This window comes from Taurulus bubalis (assembly GCF_910589615.1).
Source record: "Taurulus bubalis genome assembly, chromosome: 3".
NCBI lineage: Eukaryota > Metazoa > Chordata > Actinopteri > Perciformes > Cottidae > Taurulus > Taurulus bubalis.
In genome coordinates, this window is record NC_136591.1 from 12,382,817 (window position 1) to 12,401,960 (window position 19,144).

A 19,144-nucleotide genomic window follows, 5' to 3' on the forward strand; every position below is an offset into this window, starting at 1 on the left:
GAGAGGGGGGAAGTTTTTACCATGGGGTGATCCTGCCTGTCTGCCTCTCTATCTCTTTGCCGTCTAATTAGGACACCCATATATGCTCATGTGAAGTACTTCTGACATCACACACACACACACACACACACAAACACAAACACACACACACACACACACACACACACACACACACACACACACACACACGCATGTGCTGGAAATAGGGGTGCAGACAGGGGAAGGTGTACGTAAAAGAGCAAAGGCTACCTGTCTCTGCTTTGTTTCTCACCCTTACTGAAGCATAATAATACAATAATTCTGTAAAGGCAAGCTACAACAGATTTGGTACTTCACGTACCCTAAATCTTCTCCAAACAGACTTGAAGGAAAAGTAGATACTGAGGGATGATGGGCTTGTGGTCGGCATGATGTATCACCTGGTTGGAGAAAACCCCTCGAATTAACACCACGTAGGAGAGAATGAGTGGAAGAGTATGTTCACAGTTGATCAACATCTTCTGAGATTTGTCGAAATTACTATTTTTTTTATGAATGTGTGTTGGGAGGTGAAACTTTTTTTTTCCTGTTTCCTGGATGTTCCTGTTCTGTAAGCTATAACAAAAACCAAAATATCCAGAGCCGATATGATTTGATTAGATTTGGGAAACGTGCATTGACAGATACAGTGTCCTTTCCCCCCCGTCATCATCTTGAAAAATAATTCATGCATAGATCCCCACTGAGAAAACCCCTTTATATACTTTCTCCTTTTGTACACATTTATATATAACTATATATAATATCATTTCTCTATATCTATATTTTCAGCAAAAGTTCTTTCCACAAAAAACAACAACGAAACAAATGCTTGAAAAGAAAAAGAAACAAAGGATGAAAGAAATAAAGAGAAATAAAAACACAATCGAGGGCCAGTTTGGCACTTTGTCATGAGAACACACAGCATCTGTTAATTGACAGTAAATAGGAATACTCTAGAATTTTCTTTAGTTTTTTTTCTCCCTCGATGAGAAAGCAAACACAGTAGTACATACTTGGCACCAAGGATGCTGGTAGAATGAAAGTATCAGACAACAATGTTTTCCTAGCTATATGATTACTGGTGGGACTCTAGGCCCCTTCCTACAGCTCAGTAGTTTGTGAGTCTCTGGAGCAAAGGAGCGCTGGGGAGAGGGAACGAATCACATGAATGAGAAGACCAAAGCGGGGATAAGACACAGTAGAAAAAAAAACGATAAATGCACGTAACACGCCAGGGAGAGAAAAGAAGAAGAGGATGAAAACTGCAAGGGCCGAAAAGTATTTGTCCTTTTGACTCGTGTCCGGGGCTTTAGTCTGGAAACAGCATACCTTTGAAAACAGTATCTGTGAACGATCTAAATCGCCCCCAAACTGATCATCTGCTGCCGTGCAGTTCAGTTGATTCTCCACACGCCACCAGTGGAGCTGCTGAGTTTGACAGCACACGATGGAGGAGGTGGAGTTGTTTGTGGAAAGAGAATAGGAGAACAGAACAGAGGCCCGCATCCAGAGGCCTCCGTTCTAGATCAGTGCCAGAGCCAGTCTTCCTGGTCCTTCGGTGGCGCTGCGTCGTGCCAGTCCCTACTATACCCTGGTGGTGGAGTGGGGATGGGGCAGGGTGTTGTTGTGGCCGGTGGAGGGGAAAGTGTTGAAGGCATGAAGAGGCTGCATGCTGGTGATGGTACTGGGGATCATGGTTATGGTGTTCGGCGTCATCAGCGGCACGTCGTCGGGGGCGCGGCGCAGCGCCAGTGTGTAGTCGGGCGGGCAGGCGGGCCGCAGGATGTCGTGGGGCCGCAGAGGCTCCATGTCGTGGTGAGGGTCGTGCTCCGAGTGCTTCATCTGCAGGGACATGATCTCCTCCTCTTGGCTGTGAGCCAGGTCGTTGGCAGGCCCGCCGCGTTGAGGAGACAGCCGGTGGCGTCGCATCTCGTGCCGCTTGTCGCGCTTGTAGTAAAGGGCGGCAAATGCCAGGATGTTGAGGAAGAGGAGCGACGCCCCCACGGCAACTGTCACACTCAGCTCGGTGGAGTAGTCCCGGGGGTCTCCAGGGAAGAGTTCCTGCCGCGGACGCTCCGAACCCTCGAGCTCCGGGTCAGGGGTAGGGCGAGGGGGCGATATGAAGGTGTCTTGGCCAGGCCCTGCCGGCGAGCGGGTCGTGGTGGGGAAGAGCTCCTCATGCAGGCTATGGAGATGGGGGACTAATTCCAGCCAGAAGGCCACCTTGTTGGCCCTGTAGTTGTCTCTAACACGAGGTTTTAATCCAATGTGGAGGTACTGCTTGTCCTTCGAGTTGAACTTGGTCCAGATGACCTCTTCAAAGCGGTTGGGTTTGGTGTGAATGAACTTGGTGTCCTGAGGGACTGGCAGGTTGGGGTCCCTAATGGAGGACAGAGGGGACATCTCAGTCAAAGATTTAATCATCGGACTCAAAGATTTCTTCAATGCGTTGACATCTAAACATTGAATACACCCTTGTGTTTTAAGTTTTAAGACAGGACACTAAACTTTGAACAATGCTACGAACATCTGGTTAGTGAGATCAGCCCTTTGAGATGAAGACCCTTTAACTCTACTACTGGAGAGGCACTACACTAGCTAGTTTACCTTATTACATCTTTATGAAATAAAATCATCAGAAAGACTTACCCAGTCTTGGCGAAGTTGGTCCAGTAAGTCATGACCACAGCGCTCAACATCACATCATTCTTGGAGAAGTTGCACGGGAACAGATCTGTAGCACCGATCATGGGAACACCAAACACGTACGGTATCTCATCTCCGTGGGCGGCATCGGCCCATTCGGGTCGCGTCTCCGTCTGGCAGTGGTGGTAGAACGTGTAAAAGTAAACGGGCGACTGAAAATCTGCGTGGAGTTTGGCGGTGGCCACTGCCGGCGCCACCCACTGGTGGTCTGTAAACAGAGCGAGGAGCGTCTTCCTCCGCATGTCGCCATTATCCCTGTCCGCCCAGTCTGTGTACATGAATTTAATGGTTTCCCTCAGGATGTCTTTGCCTGGAGGAGGAAAGGCGGGAGGGGAAAAGGGATAGGGGGAAAAAGAACAGGGCAAAGGGAAAAAAGAGAAAAAAATTGTGACACGTTAGGAGGAAAGTGAGCTTAAACATATTTGAGAGATAAGAGTGGTCAAGAGATGTGAAGCGGGGTTGTGGAAGAAAAGAAAGAGGCGCCTGAGTTTGTATGCACGTGTGAGGGATAAACCGATATAGCTGAGCGAGAATCTGAAAGGACAGCCTGAGCGACACAAAGGGCAAAAGAGAGAAATATGCCCCGTCAGGGTGACGAATGAGTGACAGGCACTTGAGAGGAAGCGTGACTGCATTATCCAAATGTGTCTGTATTTTGACTGTGGCCCGCTGCGAGGGCTTCGCGGGCGGATCTGTTAAGAACAACAGCGCTGTGATTGGGAGCCGGCTGCCTGGGGGTTGATGAGAGACAGCATTAGTGCCCACGGAGCCTCAAAGGCCAAAGCACAGACCCACCGTGGTGAAAGATAATCTCGATGATAGGCAATCTCTTTAGTATGCCTGTCTTGGTTTATTCACTTGGGCTGGCCTCACATATTTGTTCTTTTCTCATTCTCTGCCCACATATTGTTGCAAAGACTTGCATTTCAACTGGGAGCTGTAGTATTTGACAAGTTGCTGTTGGTGTATTTTACGTCCAGTAAACATGATAATGTGTGTAATGTGCTAGAGTATCAGGAAACATATTTATTTTTTGTCATATGTTAAGGTTGTTATCGCATGGGGGTAATTATTTATGCCATTTACTATTCATTTTGCCGATTTATCCTTTAATTTCAGTTGAATGTGTGTCGTCCCCAGGAAGACTTTCTCCAATGGGACTTCTCATAAGCATAGGAAAAGGATGACACTGCAAAGTTCTCTGAGAGGCGGCAGATGACATAATATGAAAAGAGTATAATGTTGGCAATCCTCACCCTCGGGGTAGCCATAGAGGTTGTCAACAAAGTTGGAGATGGTGTAGTCGAAAGCTGCAGCTGAGATGCCGTCGTTGTCCTCGCTGTCATCCACAAACTTCAGCCCCTCTCCCTGGTTCACTCCTATAAGGATGTCATAGTTGAGGAACTCCCCCTGGTGGCGCAATAGGGAAAGAACATGTTGAGTCAAATCAGCTTCATTTCTATTTTGTGTGTGGCATTTATGCCATTGTTGTAAATCTGCATCTTTGTGCTGATGTATAGCTTGTGTTGTGGGACCACTGGTACAAGCTCAGCAAGAGACAGACAAGACGTTTTCTACTTTCATGCTGCCATATGTCATCATCAAATACGTTAGGTGTGATGTATAAGATATGCTCTTTGAAAACAGTGCTGAGCAACCTGTAAGCGGCGATCTAGTGGAGTTTTTAAGTCTTTATAGACAGTTTATTACACATTGAAGTCGCTTGGGATGTGGCTTTTTTTCCCCCATCTTTTGAACTTTTTGATCCTCTGATTTTTTTATCGATTATACATTGTTTTGGTATGAAAAAGTAGCTGGAAAATATATATTATTTTAATATTTAACCTCATTTTGTCTCATTCTCTTCCTGTTATGTGAGGCATTTAAACATTCTTAAGTGACTGATAAGTGAAAACAATATTAGGATAGAGATAGTCATGTGTATTTAAAATGTGACATTGTGGCTGCATCTATATATCTTTATATATATATATATACACACATGTGTAATGATGTTTATTCTTTAGACTATCATATTTTCTTTGCTCTAATAAAATACGGTGTGACCTCATCGGCTGAGAAGTGCTCACAACCCAGACGTGGTAACTGTCACACGTGCGAACACAAGCCCCAAAAAGTTGTGAGCGAAGGGACCAGAATATACCACCGAGGGAATGTGTGACAGCGTTTTAGGATGTGAATTCACACCAGTTTTTAAATGTCAACGCCAGACCCCCTCCACACACACACACACACACACACACACACACGCACACACACACACACACACACACACACACACACACACACACACACACACACACACACACACACACACACTCTGTGGAAAGGTCACACTGCAACAGGTTCTTCATGTTCTCACTGTCTGGTGTGTCATCACAGCTCAGCTCACTCTACTGGCAAAATAAGAAAAACAGCCCAGGCCACATCTGCAGTGCCACCTTTGGACCCTCACCTGCTGCATGAGGATCTCCGGATCGTCAGGCACCACGTCTCCGTCCACCACGGGGCCAAAGGCGATGTGGTAACGGGCTGGCTGGATGTCCTGGTCCACCAGTTCCCTGAAGTTCTTGCGCCTCAGGCAGTCCACCAGGTCGGCCGTCTCTGTGTAGGTGCAGCCCACCTTCCGGGCCAGGATCTTGGTGTACTTGAGGGGCTGGTAGTTGACAGACCAGCTGGAGATGGCAGTTCCACTCTGGGCTATGGCTCTGTGGAACAGACCTGAGAGGACAGGTAAAAAGACAGAGGATTACTGCATGCGGAGGTAAATATGACCAAGCAGCAGCAGCAGAAGAAGAAGAAGAAGAAGAAGAAGAAGAAGAAGAAGAAGAAGAAGAAGAAGAGGCTTATCTGAGATGTCAAGAGAGCCATTTTTCTCTTTCTTGTGCTAGCTGTTTCTTCTGTCAGACTCTCTCTCTCTCCCTGGCTGTGTTTCTCCCCCCACTTGCTTCCTCTTTGTCTCTCTCTCTCTCTCCTTATTCTGCCCGTTCTGTGCTGTTTCAACCACTCAAGCGGCTTGTTAAGACGCCGCCTGCCTCACTCGTTTCCTCTCGCGCTACTTTTTTCTTTCTCGTTCCCTTCTCCTGGGCTAAAGATTGGTCAGTTAATTATTAAGCAGAGCCGCAGCACCCCCCTCTCTCTGGGAAATCAATTATAGTAAAAAGTAGCTTGGAAACAGCCATACCTTCATATCTGCACTGAGAAAGTCAGAGGGGGGGAAGAGGCAGACGAAGAGAGAGGTGGGAGGTAGGTATTGTTTCATTCGTCTTCAAAATACTTTTCTTTGCCACTTCCCTGCTCTGTACTTTCTTAAATTTGACTACTTCTTTTTTTCTGATATGCTATGTCAGAGTTTCTTCTGTCCTCTTTCTCCTTTATTTCCTCCCTCAACAATGCTATTACCTCTCCTCCTGCTCCCTCTAACACAGGAGATCACGGATGCAGTCGTCCCCTCTGCATTTCCCCGCCCTTCATCATATCAGTATCACTAACAACCCCCCTCTCTCCATCTTGTCTATCGCTTCCATCACACTATCCATCCCGTGCGGCTCTGCTGTCGGGCTTGATTTGTGACTCTGTGTTGTTGACATGATTGGTGTCCCTTAAGCGTGGGGATGACAGACTCCTTACCTGGCATCCCTGGCGGGGGACAGGGGAGGGGGTGAGCATGACAGAAAGGCGGCGTCTTTAGGGCTGATGTTAGACGGTGACGAAGACGAGGACGACGGTGATGGCGATGGCGATGGGGTGATGACAAAGCGGAGGCATGAGAATGGACTGGCGGCAGTTTGAGGGGGTTGGTTGTCAGCAACAGGAGACAAGGGGTTAATACAGGCTTCGCCAACTGTGAGGGTCCCTCTGTTGCTAAAGTGGGGGCTGCCCTGAAAAATTAACAATGACTATCAATCGTTCTGGTCGCTATCTAAAACACACACAAACAGGCATTGGGTGACTTTTGAATGGAGAGAGCTTGTGTACAATAAGTCTACAATTATACACTCCTTCATTTACTTTAACAGAGTCAGATGAGAAGATTTACACCACACTCATGTCTGAACGTTAAGTACGGACCTGGAGCTGGGAGGTAACAGCTCAGCTAGTGTTTATTTTTGCATTTTTTGAGACGGCCCGGCTAGCTGCTTCCTGCCTTTATGTTAAGTTAAGCTGTGTTGCTCCTCTGTGCTGGATGACCTTGTGCATGTTAGTGCACGTGAGTCCCAGTTTGTGTGTCCTGCTGGTGATAGCTCACGGGCTGCCGCTTTACACTGCGTTCATGCGACAGTTACCGCTGATGGCGTGGAAGCATAGCACCCTCCCTCTGGTGAGCCGGAGCCATGTGGCGGCAATAGAAATGATCCAAACTTAGCACCATTAATGCACAGACAAGAGAGTGGTATTAGTCCTCTATTCCCAAACAAATGAAAGCATGCTTTTAATGTAACGCTTTTCCTCCATGCACAATATCGAGTGGTTACTCCACACCTTCAACTTGGCATTCTTAATACCAGATATGCTAATATTGTCATACACAGCAGTGCTTAATGGGTTGCAACACAGGGATTTCACTTGGAATATTTATTTTTTCCAATTTTTGATTCCTATGGCCTTCTTAAAAAAATAACAATTTTCACACGGGAAGCGTGCTTTGTATTAATCACAAACACTTTGTGACCACGGTTACCAGGATATAAATAATCACAATTGGGTACTACGAGGTTTCTACTGCTAAGTGGGTCATCTGCCAACAAGGGGGGGGAACGGTCGAGTGTGCCTGGGTTAGTGTGAAGGGTTAGCACACACCAGTGGTTCAATGGACACAGTGAAATGCAGCAGTGCACAGACGTTCACGGAATCTACAATGATACACATATTTTTTCTCAAGGCACATAATGAGTCAAAGTCAGAGGCCCGTTAGACACACACACACACACACACACACACACACACACACACACACACACACGCAGAGAGTGGTTATTGAAACAGATGAGTGGTTATGTTAACGTGCTCTCTCTAATCTCTCGCTTTCTCCTCACCCACCATTTCTTCCCTGTTTCCGTCCTGTTTTGTGTGTGCGCATGTGTGTGTGTGAGTGAGATGGAAAATGAACAGAGGGGAGAGATATTGAGGGAGAGTCCTTGAGCGGCGAACAGAACAGAGAAGTTACGATTGGAGGAGGACAGCTTCAAGAACAGCATGATCAAAGGCGGCGAGTGCGTGACCGTTTGGCTGCGGGTCGTCAGCCACGCTGATCTCAATTCAGATCAAAGTCGATTGGTCCGCGGCCCGCTCACTCTTGGTGGTACGGTGTTAACACTTAGCCCTCGGGGTGTGTTGTTGGTAATGGGGAGCGTGAGGTCGCGCGGATGTAGTCTTTCGACGGAGGTAGGGCCTCTGTGCTGCAGAGCAGTGGAGTGCTAACAGAGCGAGGAGCGCTCGCCAAGTCAGGCAATGTGGGGAAACGTTGGAGCTCCAGAGTTATTTATCGTCCATAGACGTGAACGACATCACCTGGTATCGAACCCGGACTCGCTCGTTAGCCACGTGGCTGCTTCAATTCTTCAGGTCAGAGGACACGCAGAGTTTTCCTTTGAGGATAGAGGCGTCAAGCGAACATCACAGGACTTAACGATTTCTGGGCTAAATGCTGCTCGCTGAGGATCCATCTGACCACATGGGTATGGAAGAGCCTCGCCGCTGTGAGTGCATTTACATGGGTCACATATAGGTCAAATATATAGTATAATAAATATACTATGCTCAGCAAAACACAAGTAATTCCAGAAACAAATACAGGAAATCGTTCTTGTTTTTGTTGAGGAGTTTTAAAGGTTAATTCGAACATGCAGGTGTGCATCGCTGTTTGTTTCCATGAAATATATAGAGCAAATACACAGAGGCGGTTTGTAAATAGGCACTGTGGCTATTCAGGGATTAGCGAGGACTGATCTACGCCAAGGACTGAAACATTAAAGGACCAGGTGGAGTTTGCGCAAGCAGCCACAACCCATGTGTCATCGTGTGGTTAATTCACAGGGACGGATCCCGGCTTTTATCAATCACAAGAAACACGACGAATCACGATACTCAAGGAATCCCGTGACCGGGGGGAACATTTTGCTTGGAGAAAGAAAAATTGATTCTGTTTCGAGACAAACAAACAAACAACACAATGCAAGGGTCTTAAATTACCCTCCGAGTGGTGCGAGAGGATGAGGAGGTTGACGCAGGACGCCCCAGCTCCGGAGCCAAAGATGGTGATTCTATCTGGGTCTCCGCCGAAGTGGCCGATGTTCTCGTTGAGCCACCGCAGGGCCTGAATCTGGTCCAGCAGGCCGTAGTTTCCCTTCGCCGACTGATCACCTGTGCTGAGAAAGCCTGGGGTATTCGTATGGATAAAGGTGGGTGTAGGAAGAAGGTGAGGGAAGGTATTTAGTAGAGACAAGAGGGATAAGGACAGATGGGAGAAGAACAAATAAAGGGGGGTATAGAAGAAGATGCAGGGATGGGAGGAGAAGAGAGAGAAAAGAGAGACACAAAATGACGTTAGTATCAGTACATTTAATACTTAGTACCTGTCTGGCAAATGTTCCCTACTTTGGCCTGTAAACCAGCTTTTGACTGATAGGGAATTGCATGAGAACAAGTATGTTTGAGTGTGTCTGTGTGTGTGTGTGTGTGTGTGTGTGTGTGTGTGTGTGTGTGTGTGTGTGTGTGTGTGTGTGTGTGTGTGTGTGTGTGAGTGAGTGAGTGTGTGTGTGTGCGCAACCCGCTTTTCATCAACAAGGAGTGACAGACCAGACGGAACACAGAGAAAGCAAAGGAAGTGAGACGAAATTGCATTCCCAGCTCCTCTTAATGGCGTGTACTCTGTCTAATGGCATTGAACGGGGACTTTTACACAAAGCCACTCGCAGTACAGCAGCCTGCACTCCCAGAAAAATAGGTGACCCTAATCTGAATCACATCCGTAACTGGATTACAAGTGATGAAACATTGTGCTTGGAATTTAGAATTGTTCAATGTCTTTCTTTTTAAATTCCGCAAACTTGTGATGGTCATGGCATTTTATGTTGCTATTTTTATTCAAAATTGTTTTCCCACTGTGCCATTGTGATCCATTGTTGTTCAGAAACTTAAAAAAAACAAAACGTTAAACTTAAAAAAAATATTACTGAGCCTTTGAAAAAATAAGAAAACAAAGAAGAAGAAAAAAAAATATATATATATATATATATATATATTCAACAAAAAGATTTACATTTTCAGTGGGGAAATCAAAACATACTAAGCAATGTACTAACACATTTTTGGCTCAGGGGATCTGTTGACAATTGCCACAGCTGTATAATGCAGATGCTTAATTTGCTTATGTAAGGACGACTTGGACTAATGCTACTCTGAACATGTGCCCACGCGGCACTGGTTGCACATTCTTTACTCGTTCGATACTTTGATCTCATTGAGAGTAGTTTTGTCAGTCTCTTAACGATAACGGTCCTCAAAGTTTCTCGAAAAAAACACTTGCTGATTCACCCGAGCATTGTAATAATGGCTTACCTCTTCTGTTCGCTGACATTTGCCTCTCATTATTACTGCTGAGTACGTTCGATTGTTCCACCAAAGACCTCAATCTTTTCTGTTTAAGTGCCCATTAACTGGCGGCTTCTCAAATCCTAATGGGACTCTAATTAGAGCTTTATTAAAGGCAGGTGAGCTGGAAAGGTCGCTCATTAAGCCTATACAGTAGAGGTTAAACACTTGTATACAGCCGGATGCTTGGATCCTTCCAAACATACGTCTGTTGTCAGCTCTGGGTGCCTAATTAGTGTTCTCAGGATCTTTACCTTATACATCTATTCCTTTGTGATTAATACATTATAAAATAAGTTAGGTATAGTTTGAAAGTTGTGACTGTGTGTGGGGTTTTGGTTCAGGACATGGGCGTCAGGTAGTCCTTTCAAGACATGTATTCAGGATCCAGGTGTCGTGGTGCGTTCAAGGGCACGAGCTGCGAGTCTCTGTCTGTGTGTGACATGGTACAGCAGTCGAAATGTGTAAGTTCGAATGTAAAATAATGTAACTGAAACCGAGGTGTAATCAGTAGCAGGAATTACACAAATGACCATATCAGGAACGGGATTGTTTAATGTGGAGATAAGCTGCAGTGGCTCGGCCTCACCAAACAGAAATAACAGCACTTCTTAACAAGATACAAACTACTCTGATGGATGTGAACACAGTGTCACCTTGTGGCAAAAACATGATGCGGAAAAATAAAATACACAATGTCTCTTCTTCAAACAGAAGAAGATTGTCTGATCACCATTTGACACGTCCATATTCACACTGAATTTACTTTTATTTGACCGTGAAAGGCTGCACTTGTATTGCAAAGGCTTGTACTCAGTGAAGTTCACAATATTGCCCATCATTTCTCTCTTTATCCCGCTCGCACAACCGACATGGATGAATATCCATCATCTCAGGTGATCCACAGAAAGAAGAGTAGCATCAGCAACATGTCAGAGAGCACATTGCACATTTACGGGCTTTTGTGCTGCTCTTTAAACACCACAAACGCAAGCACACAAACAAGCTGCATGTCTGAGTGCATTAATTAGGCCGAGCACAAACACGAGGCGAATAAGCAGCTTAATGCCCTGCTGTAATCGCCATGATATATTAAACACAACCAAATGTGCTCATGAGGTCATCAATTAAGCTAATTAAAGCGATACAAAGCAATACTTCTATGTCAGAGGAGTTTCTTGCACACAGTACGGGATATTAAGCGGGAAAAGATCATCTATTGCCACGTTTTGCTCCATTCTTACAACAACAGCCAGAAGGTTCCCTGCGCTTGCGGGACATTGAAATACAGAAGCGACTGATCTGAGCCGGCAGACAGCAAAGATTCTATAACGTTGTCTTGTTACGGCCACAGCCGCTGTCTTGCCTGCGCCTTCACGCTGCGTCCATCTGACTGGGAGTCAGTGTACAGCAGCGGGCCACTTCACCCGTCCTCCTCTTCCTCTATAATCTGATAAAAGGCTTGGGGGGGAAACAACAACAACAACAACAGAAAAAGAAACAAGAGGAGCTGGTTAAAACGCCGCAATGCGAGATGAAAGCACGGCTCTACATGAATAGCCTTTAAAATGGCTGTGGTAGGGAATGGTGGTTAGAGGGGGTGTTAGGGAGAGATAGAGAGAGAGAAAGAGAGAGAGAGAGAGAGAGAGAGAGAGAGAGAGAGAGAGAGAGAGAGAGAAGAAAGGAGAAGGAGAAGGAGAGACGGATAGTGGGTGTTCTATGAGTCCCGGATAGAGGCACAGTGTTTCATCTGCCTCCAAGACACCAGGGGTTGGCACAAACACAAACGCACACACACACACACACACACACACACACACACACACACACACACACACACACACACACACACACACACACAGACTCTGATCAAAGGTTGACACTACAGAGAAGACTGCCTCCTTTTCTCTCCACCTCCCTCTCTCTCTCTCTCTTCCACACACACACACACACACACACACACACACACACACACACACACACACACACACACACACACACACACACACACAGAGCCTGTGTATAATCACCCCAATTTTCCGCGCCTTTTGACCGATCATTTTTGGGCGTTTCTCCTGCGGTCACAATGAAGCGTTGGTGAGTCTTTTATGTGCCATCAGAGAGGCATGACATTGTGCTTGTAGCACCGATCTCAGACAGGTTTCTTGTGTGTATGCAGCCGTACCCGTCACGATGATTTGTGTGCGGCAGAGGTGCATGCTTCTGTGACTTTGGGTGCAGCCAGACATGTGATTATGATTTGTGTGCGAGCGGTGTGCCTGCTGGGTGACAAACGGTGCTCCTAACACACTATATCCCATGTGAATTCATTGTTTGGGGTTGACATGGGTGCCGGGGCTCACCGCGTGAGCGTGTGTGTGTGTTCTTTGGCAGCATAGCAATTATTGTCTATCAGAGGAGAGTGTGTGTCGTCAGGAGAAACGAACAGATGTGGGCGGCTCGAAGCCTCTGAATAATGGATAGGACGCACACATTGTCGACAGGACACACAAACACACACACCTCAGATTGTGCCAGGTTCTTTCGAAGGTGATGAAAGCCGCCGACCTGTTAGAGAGGCCGCAGCTTCGCAAAATGGCGTCCAAGTGCATTACTGTGATTACAGCAGCGTTTATCAAGCGACTGCTGCGCCATTTCTCGCAGGATGGCACAAGGGAAGGGGAAGAGGTAGACAAAAGGGAGAAAAACAGCAAACAGCAATCTGGCCTCAACATGGCGGTTGGCCTTGTGTGATTCACTGCGCTCTTTTCTCTCTTTGGTATGGTGCGCGTTCCCTCTCTCAGTTATGACTATGGCCTGGCTGTGACAACCAAATTATCTGTGAAATTATTCAGATTTTATGCCCTCAGACAGGGCAGGACCCTTAAGTGTGTCTATGTCGATGTGTGTGTGTGTTTGTATGTGTATGTGGCTCATGTGCTGTACACCCTTTCCAGAGCAGAAAAACAATAGCATTTTGAGATGTGAACAATCAGCCGTGTGAGGGGGAGACCTGCTCGATGCCGCTCGGTAGCAGTCTGCACACCTCCCTAACTGCTTCCTCTCTTGCCATTTCCCATTTCATCCATTGTTCTTTCTGCAACAGTCCCCTCTGATGTAGCAGAGGAAACAACTGCAACGTGGGCCCACATTCAGTAAAGTGGCACCGCATCCTCTCAGTTGAAAGGGTTTCATTGTGAGTGGCGGACTCTGCCATTCAAGCAATACATTGAATTGCTTCCCTGCGCACAAGGGAAATATTGGATGTGTGTAATCCAGCATTACTGTTTGTAGTTTCATCACATTGATATTAGCCTTACTGTATTACTGTATAGCTTTATTAATGCTCATTCAATGCTTCAACTAGCTCATGTTGAAAAACACAATGTTTGTCATCACTGTTAGCTGGGTTTTTATTTCAGACAAAAGTATCCGCTCCACAAGTGTTTGCTGTAAAAGTAGCGCACACTTCCTTTTACCACCAGGTGTCGCCAAATCAACACGGAGAGGAAATCTTGAGCAATACAGCTGTAAAATCAACTTTTCATCAGTTTGTTTTTTACTATTTCCCTCCCTCCTTCTCCTTCACTGGTTTTCCTTTTCATTGGATGCCCCTTTGCTAGATCTCCCCAGTCCCTTGTGGCTCAGTCCTTCCATCTTTCAGGGTTTAGTCTGGTGCTCAGGCTGACTCGCCTCTGGAGTCCTGGGCCCTGTTTCTCCTACCTGGTTTACTGAGTTAGCGGGCTAATTGTCAGGATAAGATGACGTAGGTCAGGCTTTCTCGGTTTCTCGAAGCAAGCTTAGATAAATCACCATAGCAACACATCCAAAAATGTAAACCTGCTCCCGGGCAGGCTTACTGAAAATCACTGGATAAGCTGGACACTCCCACGGACAAAAAAGGCAGTTTACTTCCTCATTGATGAAGGAGCGATATTAGATATATTAGTTTTATAGGGACAGAGTTCTTTCAGATCGCCAGGATCCATCCTTTACCTCATCATGACTTCCTGTACGCGGCGATATAGATTTTGCCGCCAAGAAATAATTTATTTACGAGAGCTTCTCAGCCGCTGCAAGCCGCTGTTCTTAAGTTTATTTAGCTCTTAAGAAACTTATGGATGTGTTGAAAGCACTCATAATTATATGACAGTGTTATTAGTACACCATACAAATCATTATTGTAGAACATGATTAAGGTGATCGTGATGAGAATACAGAGAATCACACACAATTTATTTTCACTGCTTCAATTGATTGAATTTCTGATTATGAATAATGCATACATACTGATCCGCCCATACACATATTCAAACTCATATACACATATATAGTACATGATTCATACGTGCATACAGTACATATATCCTCATAAGTATATATTTATTCGTAAATATAATCTGATTGATTTGGGTGATGAAGCACTTCAAATTTGCCGATACATTTTCTCAACACTGACGCATTTAACTTGTCTGATATATTTGCAGCCGGGGCGATGTTAAAGTTGCGTTCACGGCAACAATGTTGCAAAAACGTTGGAATATTCGCAACGCGTTTGCTGTGAATGATTACGGTATTGACTTCCTCATATGCCTTCATGATCATCTCCTGTTTCTCATTAGAGAAATAAAAAGAGGTTCCTCTGAGTTTATTTGCCATTGTACTGTTAGAACATCGTGGTGTCAGTGCTCCATTATTATCCCTTCTGAAGAGGAGCGGGCGCGCGCATTTATCCAGACGACTGACGTCTGGCTAAAATGAACGAGACCGTTTCAGCGCGGATCAGCCGTGAAGAAACCCAGATAGCCTGATGTCAATCATCTCGCTAATTTAAGATGGAGATTAGGACATTTGCTTGACTTTGTTTAGCCAGGTACGAGAAATAGGGCCCTGTCCTTTGTGTGTGTGTGTGTGTGTGTGTGTGTGTGTGTGTGTGTGTGTGTGTGTGTGTGTGTGCGTGTGTGTGTGTGTGTGTGTGTGTGTGTGTGTGTGTGTGTGTGTGTGTGTGTGTGTGTGTGTATAGCGGGTGCACTGTCATTGGACTTTCTTTCATGTCTTGTCACTTTCTCGCTCCCGCTTTAACAAAGTCATGGACATGCAAGTGTGTGTGTGTGTTTGCGTCAAATGTGTTTTGATGTCGTCTCAAGCTGTGTGTTGTCATACTGTTTGCTTTGTGTTTGTGTGGTACAACAACACAGAGATGGCGGGAGAGAGAGAGAGACAAAACTTGTGTGTGGACGCTGGTGAAAGAGAAACCAGGCCAGCTCCCAGCAGAGTACAGCCGTGTGAGCCTCAATCTGCACATGCATGTTTATGTATTAGTGTGTGTGTTTAGCACTGAGGAGTGCGACACGGGCCGGTCCAAGTGGTCCACACACACACACACACACACACACACACACACACACACACACACACACACACACAGAGGAAAGACGACAGGGAGCGAGAAGGATAAGAGCCTCTGACAGAGACAGAATGAGTCACAAAGGGACAAACACAGTCAGAGGAAGTGAGATGATACATTGCCAGGTGTGTGTGTGTGTGTGTGTGTGTGTGTGTGTGTGTGTGTGTGTGTGTGTGTGTGTGTGTGTCAAGAAGAAGGGCCAGTATCTATTTCACTATCCTTCTTTAACTAGAGTCTTTACAGAGTGCAGGTGTGTGTCTATCGATCAGGTTTTGTTGCCCTATGAACACTTTTACAACCCCAAGGAACAATAGCTCACCTGTCTGATCACACACTCCCACTGTGATCCTTCTCGTGTGTGTGTGTGTGTGTGTGTGTGTTCGTACGTGCTCAGAATCGCAAAGCCTTCCTCTCCTCTGTCTCATTTCTTCTGTATTACTTCCCTCGTCCCCGCTCTCCTGTTGATCCATCATGTGGCCCCCTTGGGTGTTGCTGTCCCTGGGGAGGCGGGGCTTCTATCCAATCAGTGGGTAATGGCGGGTGAAATAGGGGGTCCCAGGGGCCAGATCGGACACAATGTATGGCATAATGTGTGTGGGCGCGTGGACAGCATCTGTACAAAGCTACGGTAATTGTTTTTTAGTCATTGCTGTGGTGGACACCAGCTGAAAAGACTGTGATGCTTTTAGAAGACGAGAATCATTGTGTGTGTGTGTGTGTGTGTGTGTGTGTGTGTGTGTGTGTGTGTGTGTGTGTGTGTGTGTGTGTGTGTGTCTTACCGTTGGGACTCATGGTGTCATGTGAGAGGTGTTGACCTACTTAATACCATCATTTTAGTCCACATACTAGGCTCTAAAATATAATATATTAAAATGATATAATATATATACAATATATAACGATATACTAATTTGATTTGATAATTGAGTTCAGCTCTGGTACTGAGCTTTGCAGGTGCCTGAGTTGTTCATTACAGTTTCTGACATCTTGCTTCTGCATGTTAATGAGGTCCTTTTCAGGCCGGAACAAAAAGATTTTTTCCTGAAGACTGTAATTGTTTGTTTGAGCGAGGTTTCTCAGCATGAATCATAATGATGAACAACTTTACCAGATATCAGAAGTCAAAATAATAAAAGCATGTTCTTTCTCGCCTCCAACAGATGCAGAAAAGAACAGAAGATGTTGTAGCTGTGAACTCGGCTCACTCTCGTGTTTATTGATTGGACATTCAACATAAAAAGGTGCAGAATTTTCCTTTTCAAGATTCTCCATGCGTTTGCCATGACTAGCCAATATCTGACTTTAAAAGTCGCTGAGCACCTGATTTTCTCAATCCCTGTCATACCATGAGCGATGTGGTCTTACGTGATCACTAAGCTTTCTGCCAGAGAACAGGTTTGGTCATTTCAATTGACCGAATCCATTGGTTTTGAGTTGTTTCCACTGGTTTGAAGTGGATGGGAGCTCAAGTGTCATGTACTTCCATTTAATAATCGCCAATCAGCTACATTTGATGTCAGGTGTGTGAATGTTTGCAGCACTGTCGGCCAAATCAGATCAAACTACACCCACACAGTCTTGATCAAGTTTTGGAGTGTGAAACTTCACAAAAAATACCTACGGATGTTTATTTATTATATTTTTTTACCAGATTCTGACCGTAATTCCCTAGAATGAGTAAAGCTGCAAATACACTGGATCCTACATTTCTTATTATCCAACCGAACATAATCTTTTGGTCAACGCACACAGATTTCAAACTCCATGCTACCAGTTTGCAACGAAGGGCTTGTGTTAAAAACGTGAACCATCCAATTACAGGTTAAAAGCTGAGATGACCCTGACGACATCACTTGGGCCATTAAAGAGAAGCACAGTATTAGTAATCCTCATGATGAGTAAACTGACTTTGATACATAGCTGGTGGAGCGGACAACATTTTTAAAACATAAAAAAGTATATAGGAAGAAATAAGATTTAATGAAAAAAGTGCAGAAATCCACTCCACATATCCAGTATCCTGGTCCAACCTTAAATCTGTTTATACAATGCTTCTGACCAGAAAAGGAGGGGGAAGAGGGAGATGGAGGGGGGTTGGGAGGGAGGAGGAAAACAAGAGCTAATGAATCCCCAAACTGCTGTCCATGTCTGCTCCAGCAGCAGCAGCTGTGCGGTGGTTAGGATTTACCGAGCAAAACAAACAAACAGCAAAAATAAACGGATAAACACTCATTGTGCGTCTGCAGGAGTGTGCCAGTGTGCGTGTGCCTGTGCTTGTGTGTGTGTGTGTAGCTCTCTCTGTGAGCGTTTCGCGTGCGCCATTCCTCTTCTCTTCATGTTTTTTGCCTTCCACGCCTCGCGAGTGGAATGAATGGCTGTTGTGTCTGTGCATCACTGGAGCTAAAAGTAGACCTCCGCTCTGCCACTACGCGCTGGCAAAATGCTGCACCACTTCAAACGGAGCTCACGCTGGGATGGCCTAGATACTGTAACAGCTCCTCGCGCGGCACTCAGTTTGCATGGCGCTGAATACAGCCAGTGTGGTGCAGTTTAGCCCAGCATGGGTTGTGTTCAGCTGGCAACGCTCATGGTTTTTATGGAATCATCTAATTTGACAATTTTGTCATTGCGTATTACAATAATGATCAGTTAGCACCTGCGATAATGAAGTGTGGATCTATTTTGGTTATTATGGCTCCATTGTGAGTCAATATTCCTGGTCAAGTTAACTTTTTCTCTGTTCTGCAGTGAACGGAAAGCCACTAGTAATACATGTTTCACATCAAAACATGTTCAATAACAGAGGCTCCAATTGTAAAAAGGGTTTGGTTTCATTATTCAGCGGCTAACCTCCTTCTCAACCCGCAGGGTCGACCCCCGCGCTGAGGCGGCGGCGGCGCTCTTCGCCCTGCTGCATGACTGATATACCGAGCCTCAACACGGCTAACTCACCCCCTCAGCGTACGCAGCATTCTCACACACACACACAGCTGTACACGATCATCCCGTCCATCAAAAGTGAAACAACATGACAGACATTCATCGAGATGTCTCATGTTTCCCCCCTTTTTCCGTGGCAGTGTAATTAAAATATGCAAATGATGTGATAAAATGCATTTCCCTCTGATGGTGACATTGTCAGTTATGCCGAATGCCTTCAGTACTGGAAGGTAATTGCCAGATAAGGCAGTGTGGATGACAGGGTTATGTGTGTGAGTGTGTGTGTGTGTGTGTTTGTGTGTGTGTGTGTGTGTGTGTGACAGAGAGAGCTTTATCTCCAGCGCATAAAGAAAACAATCTGACTCCTGCCTCATAAGTGTGTGGACGACAACTTCTCAAATCCCTCTCGATTTCTCATCCTTTACACAAACACCCCTAAGTACACACACACACATA

The 19,144-nt window shown here is 45.6% G+C and overlaps 1 protein-coding gene across 3 annotated transcripts in view; it reads right to left on the reverse strand.

The window, feature by feature from the left end:
* Positions 1-1,605: 1,605 nt before the first annotated feature.
* The window catches only part of nlgn2a (neuroligin 2a), a gene marked incomplete at both ends in the record, with an annotated part of 100,354 nt that continues 82,815 nt past the window's right edge, over positions 1,606-19,144 (reverse strand). For all 3 annotated transcript variants that reach the window (XM_079214689.1, XM_079214688.1, XM_079214690.1), the window contains 5 exons: positions 1,606-2,401; positions 2,671-3,037; positions 3,984-4,137; positions 5,204-5,469; positions 8,941-9,126. In XM_079214689.1, the coding sequence (XP_079070815.1) occupies positions 1,606-2,401; positions 2,671-3,037; positions 3,984-4,137; positions 5,204-5,469; positions 8,941-9,126 (1,769 nt within the window). The remainder of the gene's footprint in view (positions 2,402-2,670; positions 3,038-3,983; positions 4,138-5,203; positions 5,470-8,940; positions 9,127-19,144) is intronic.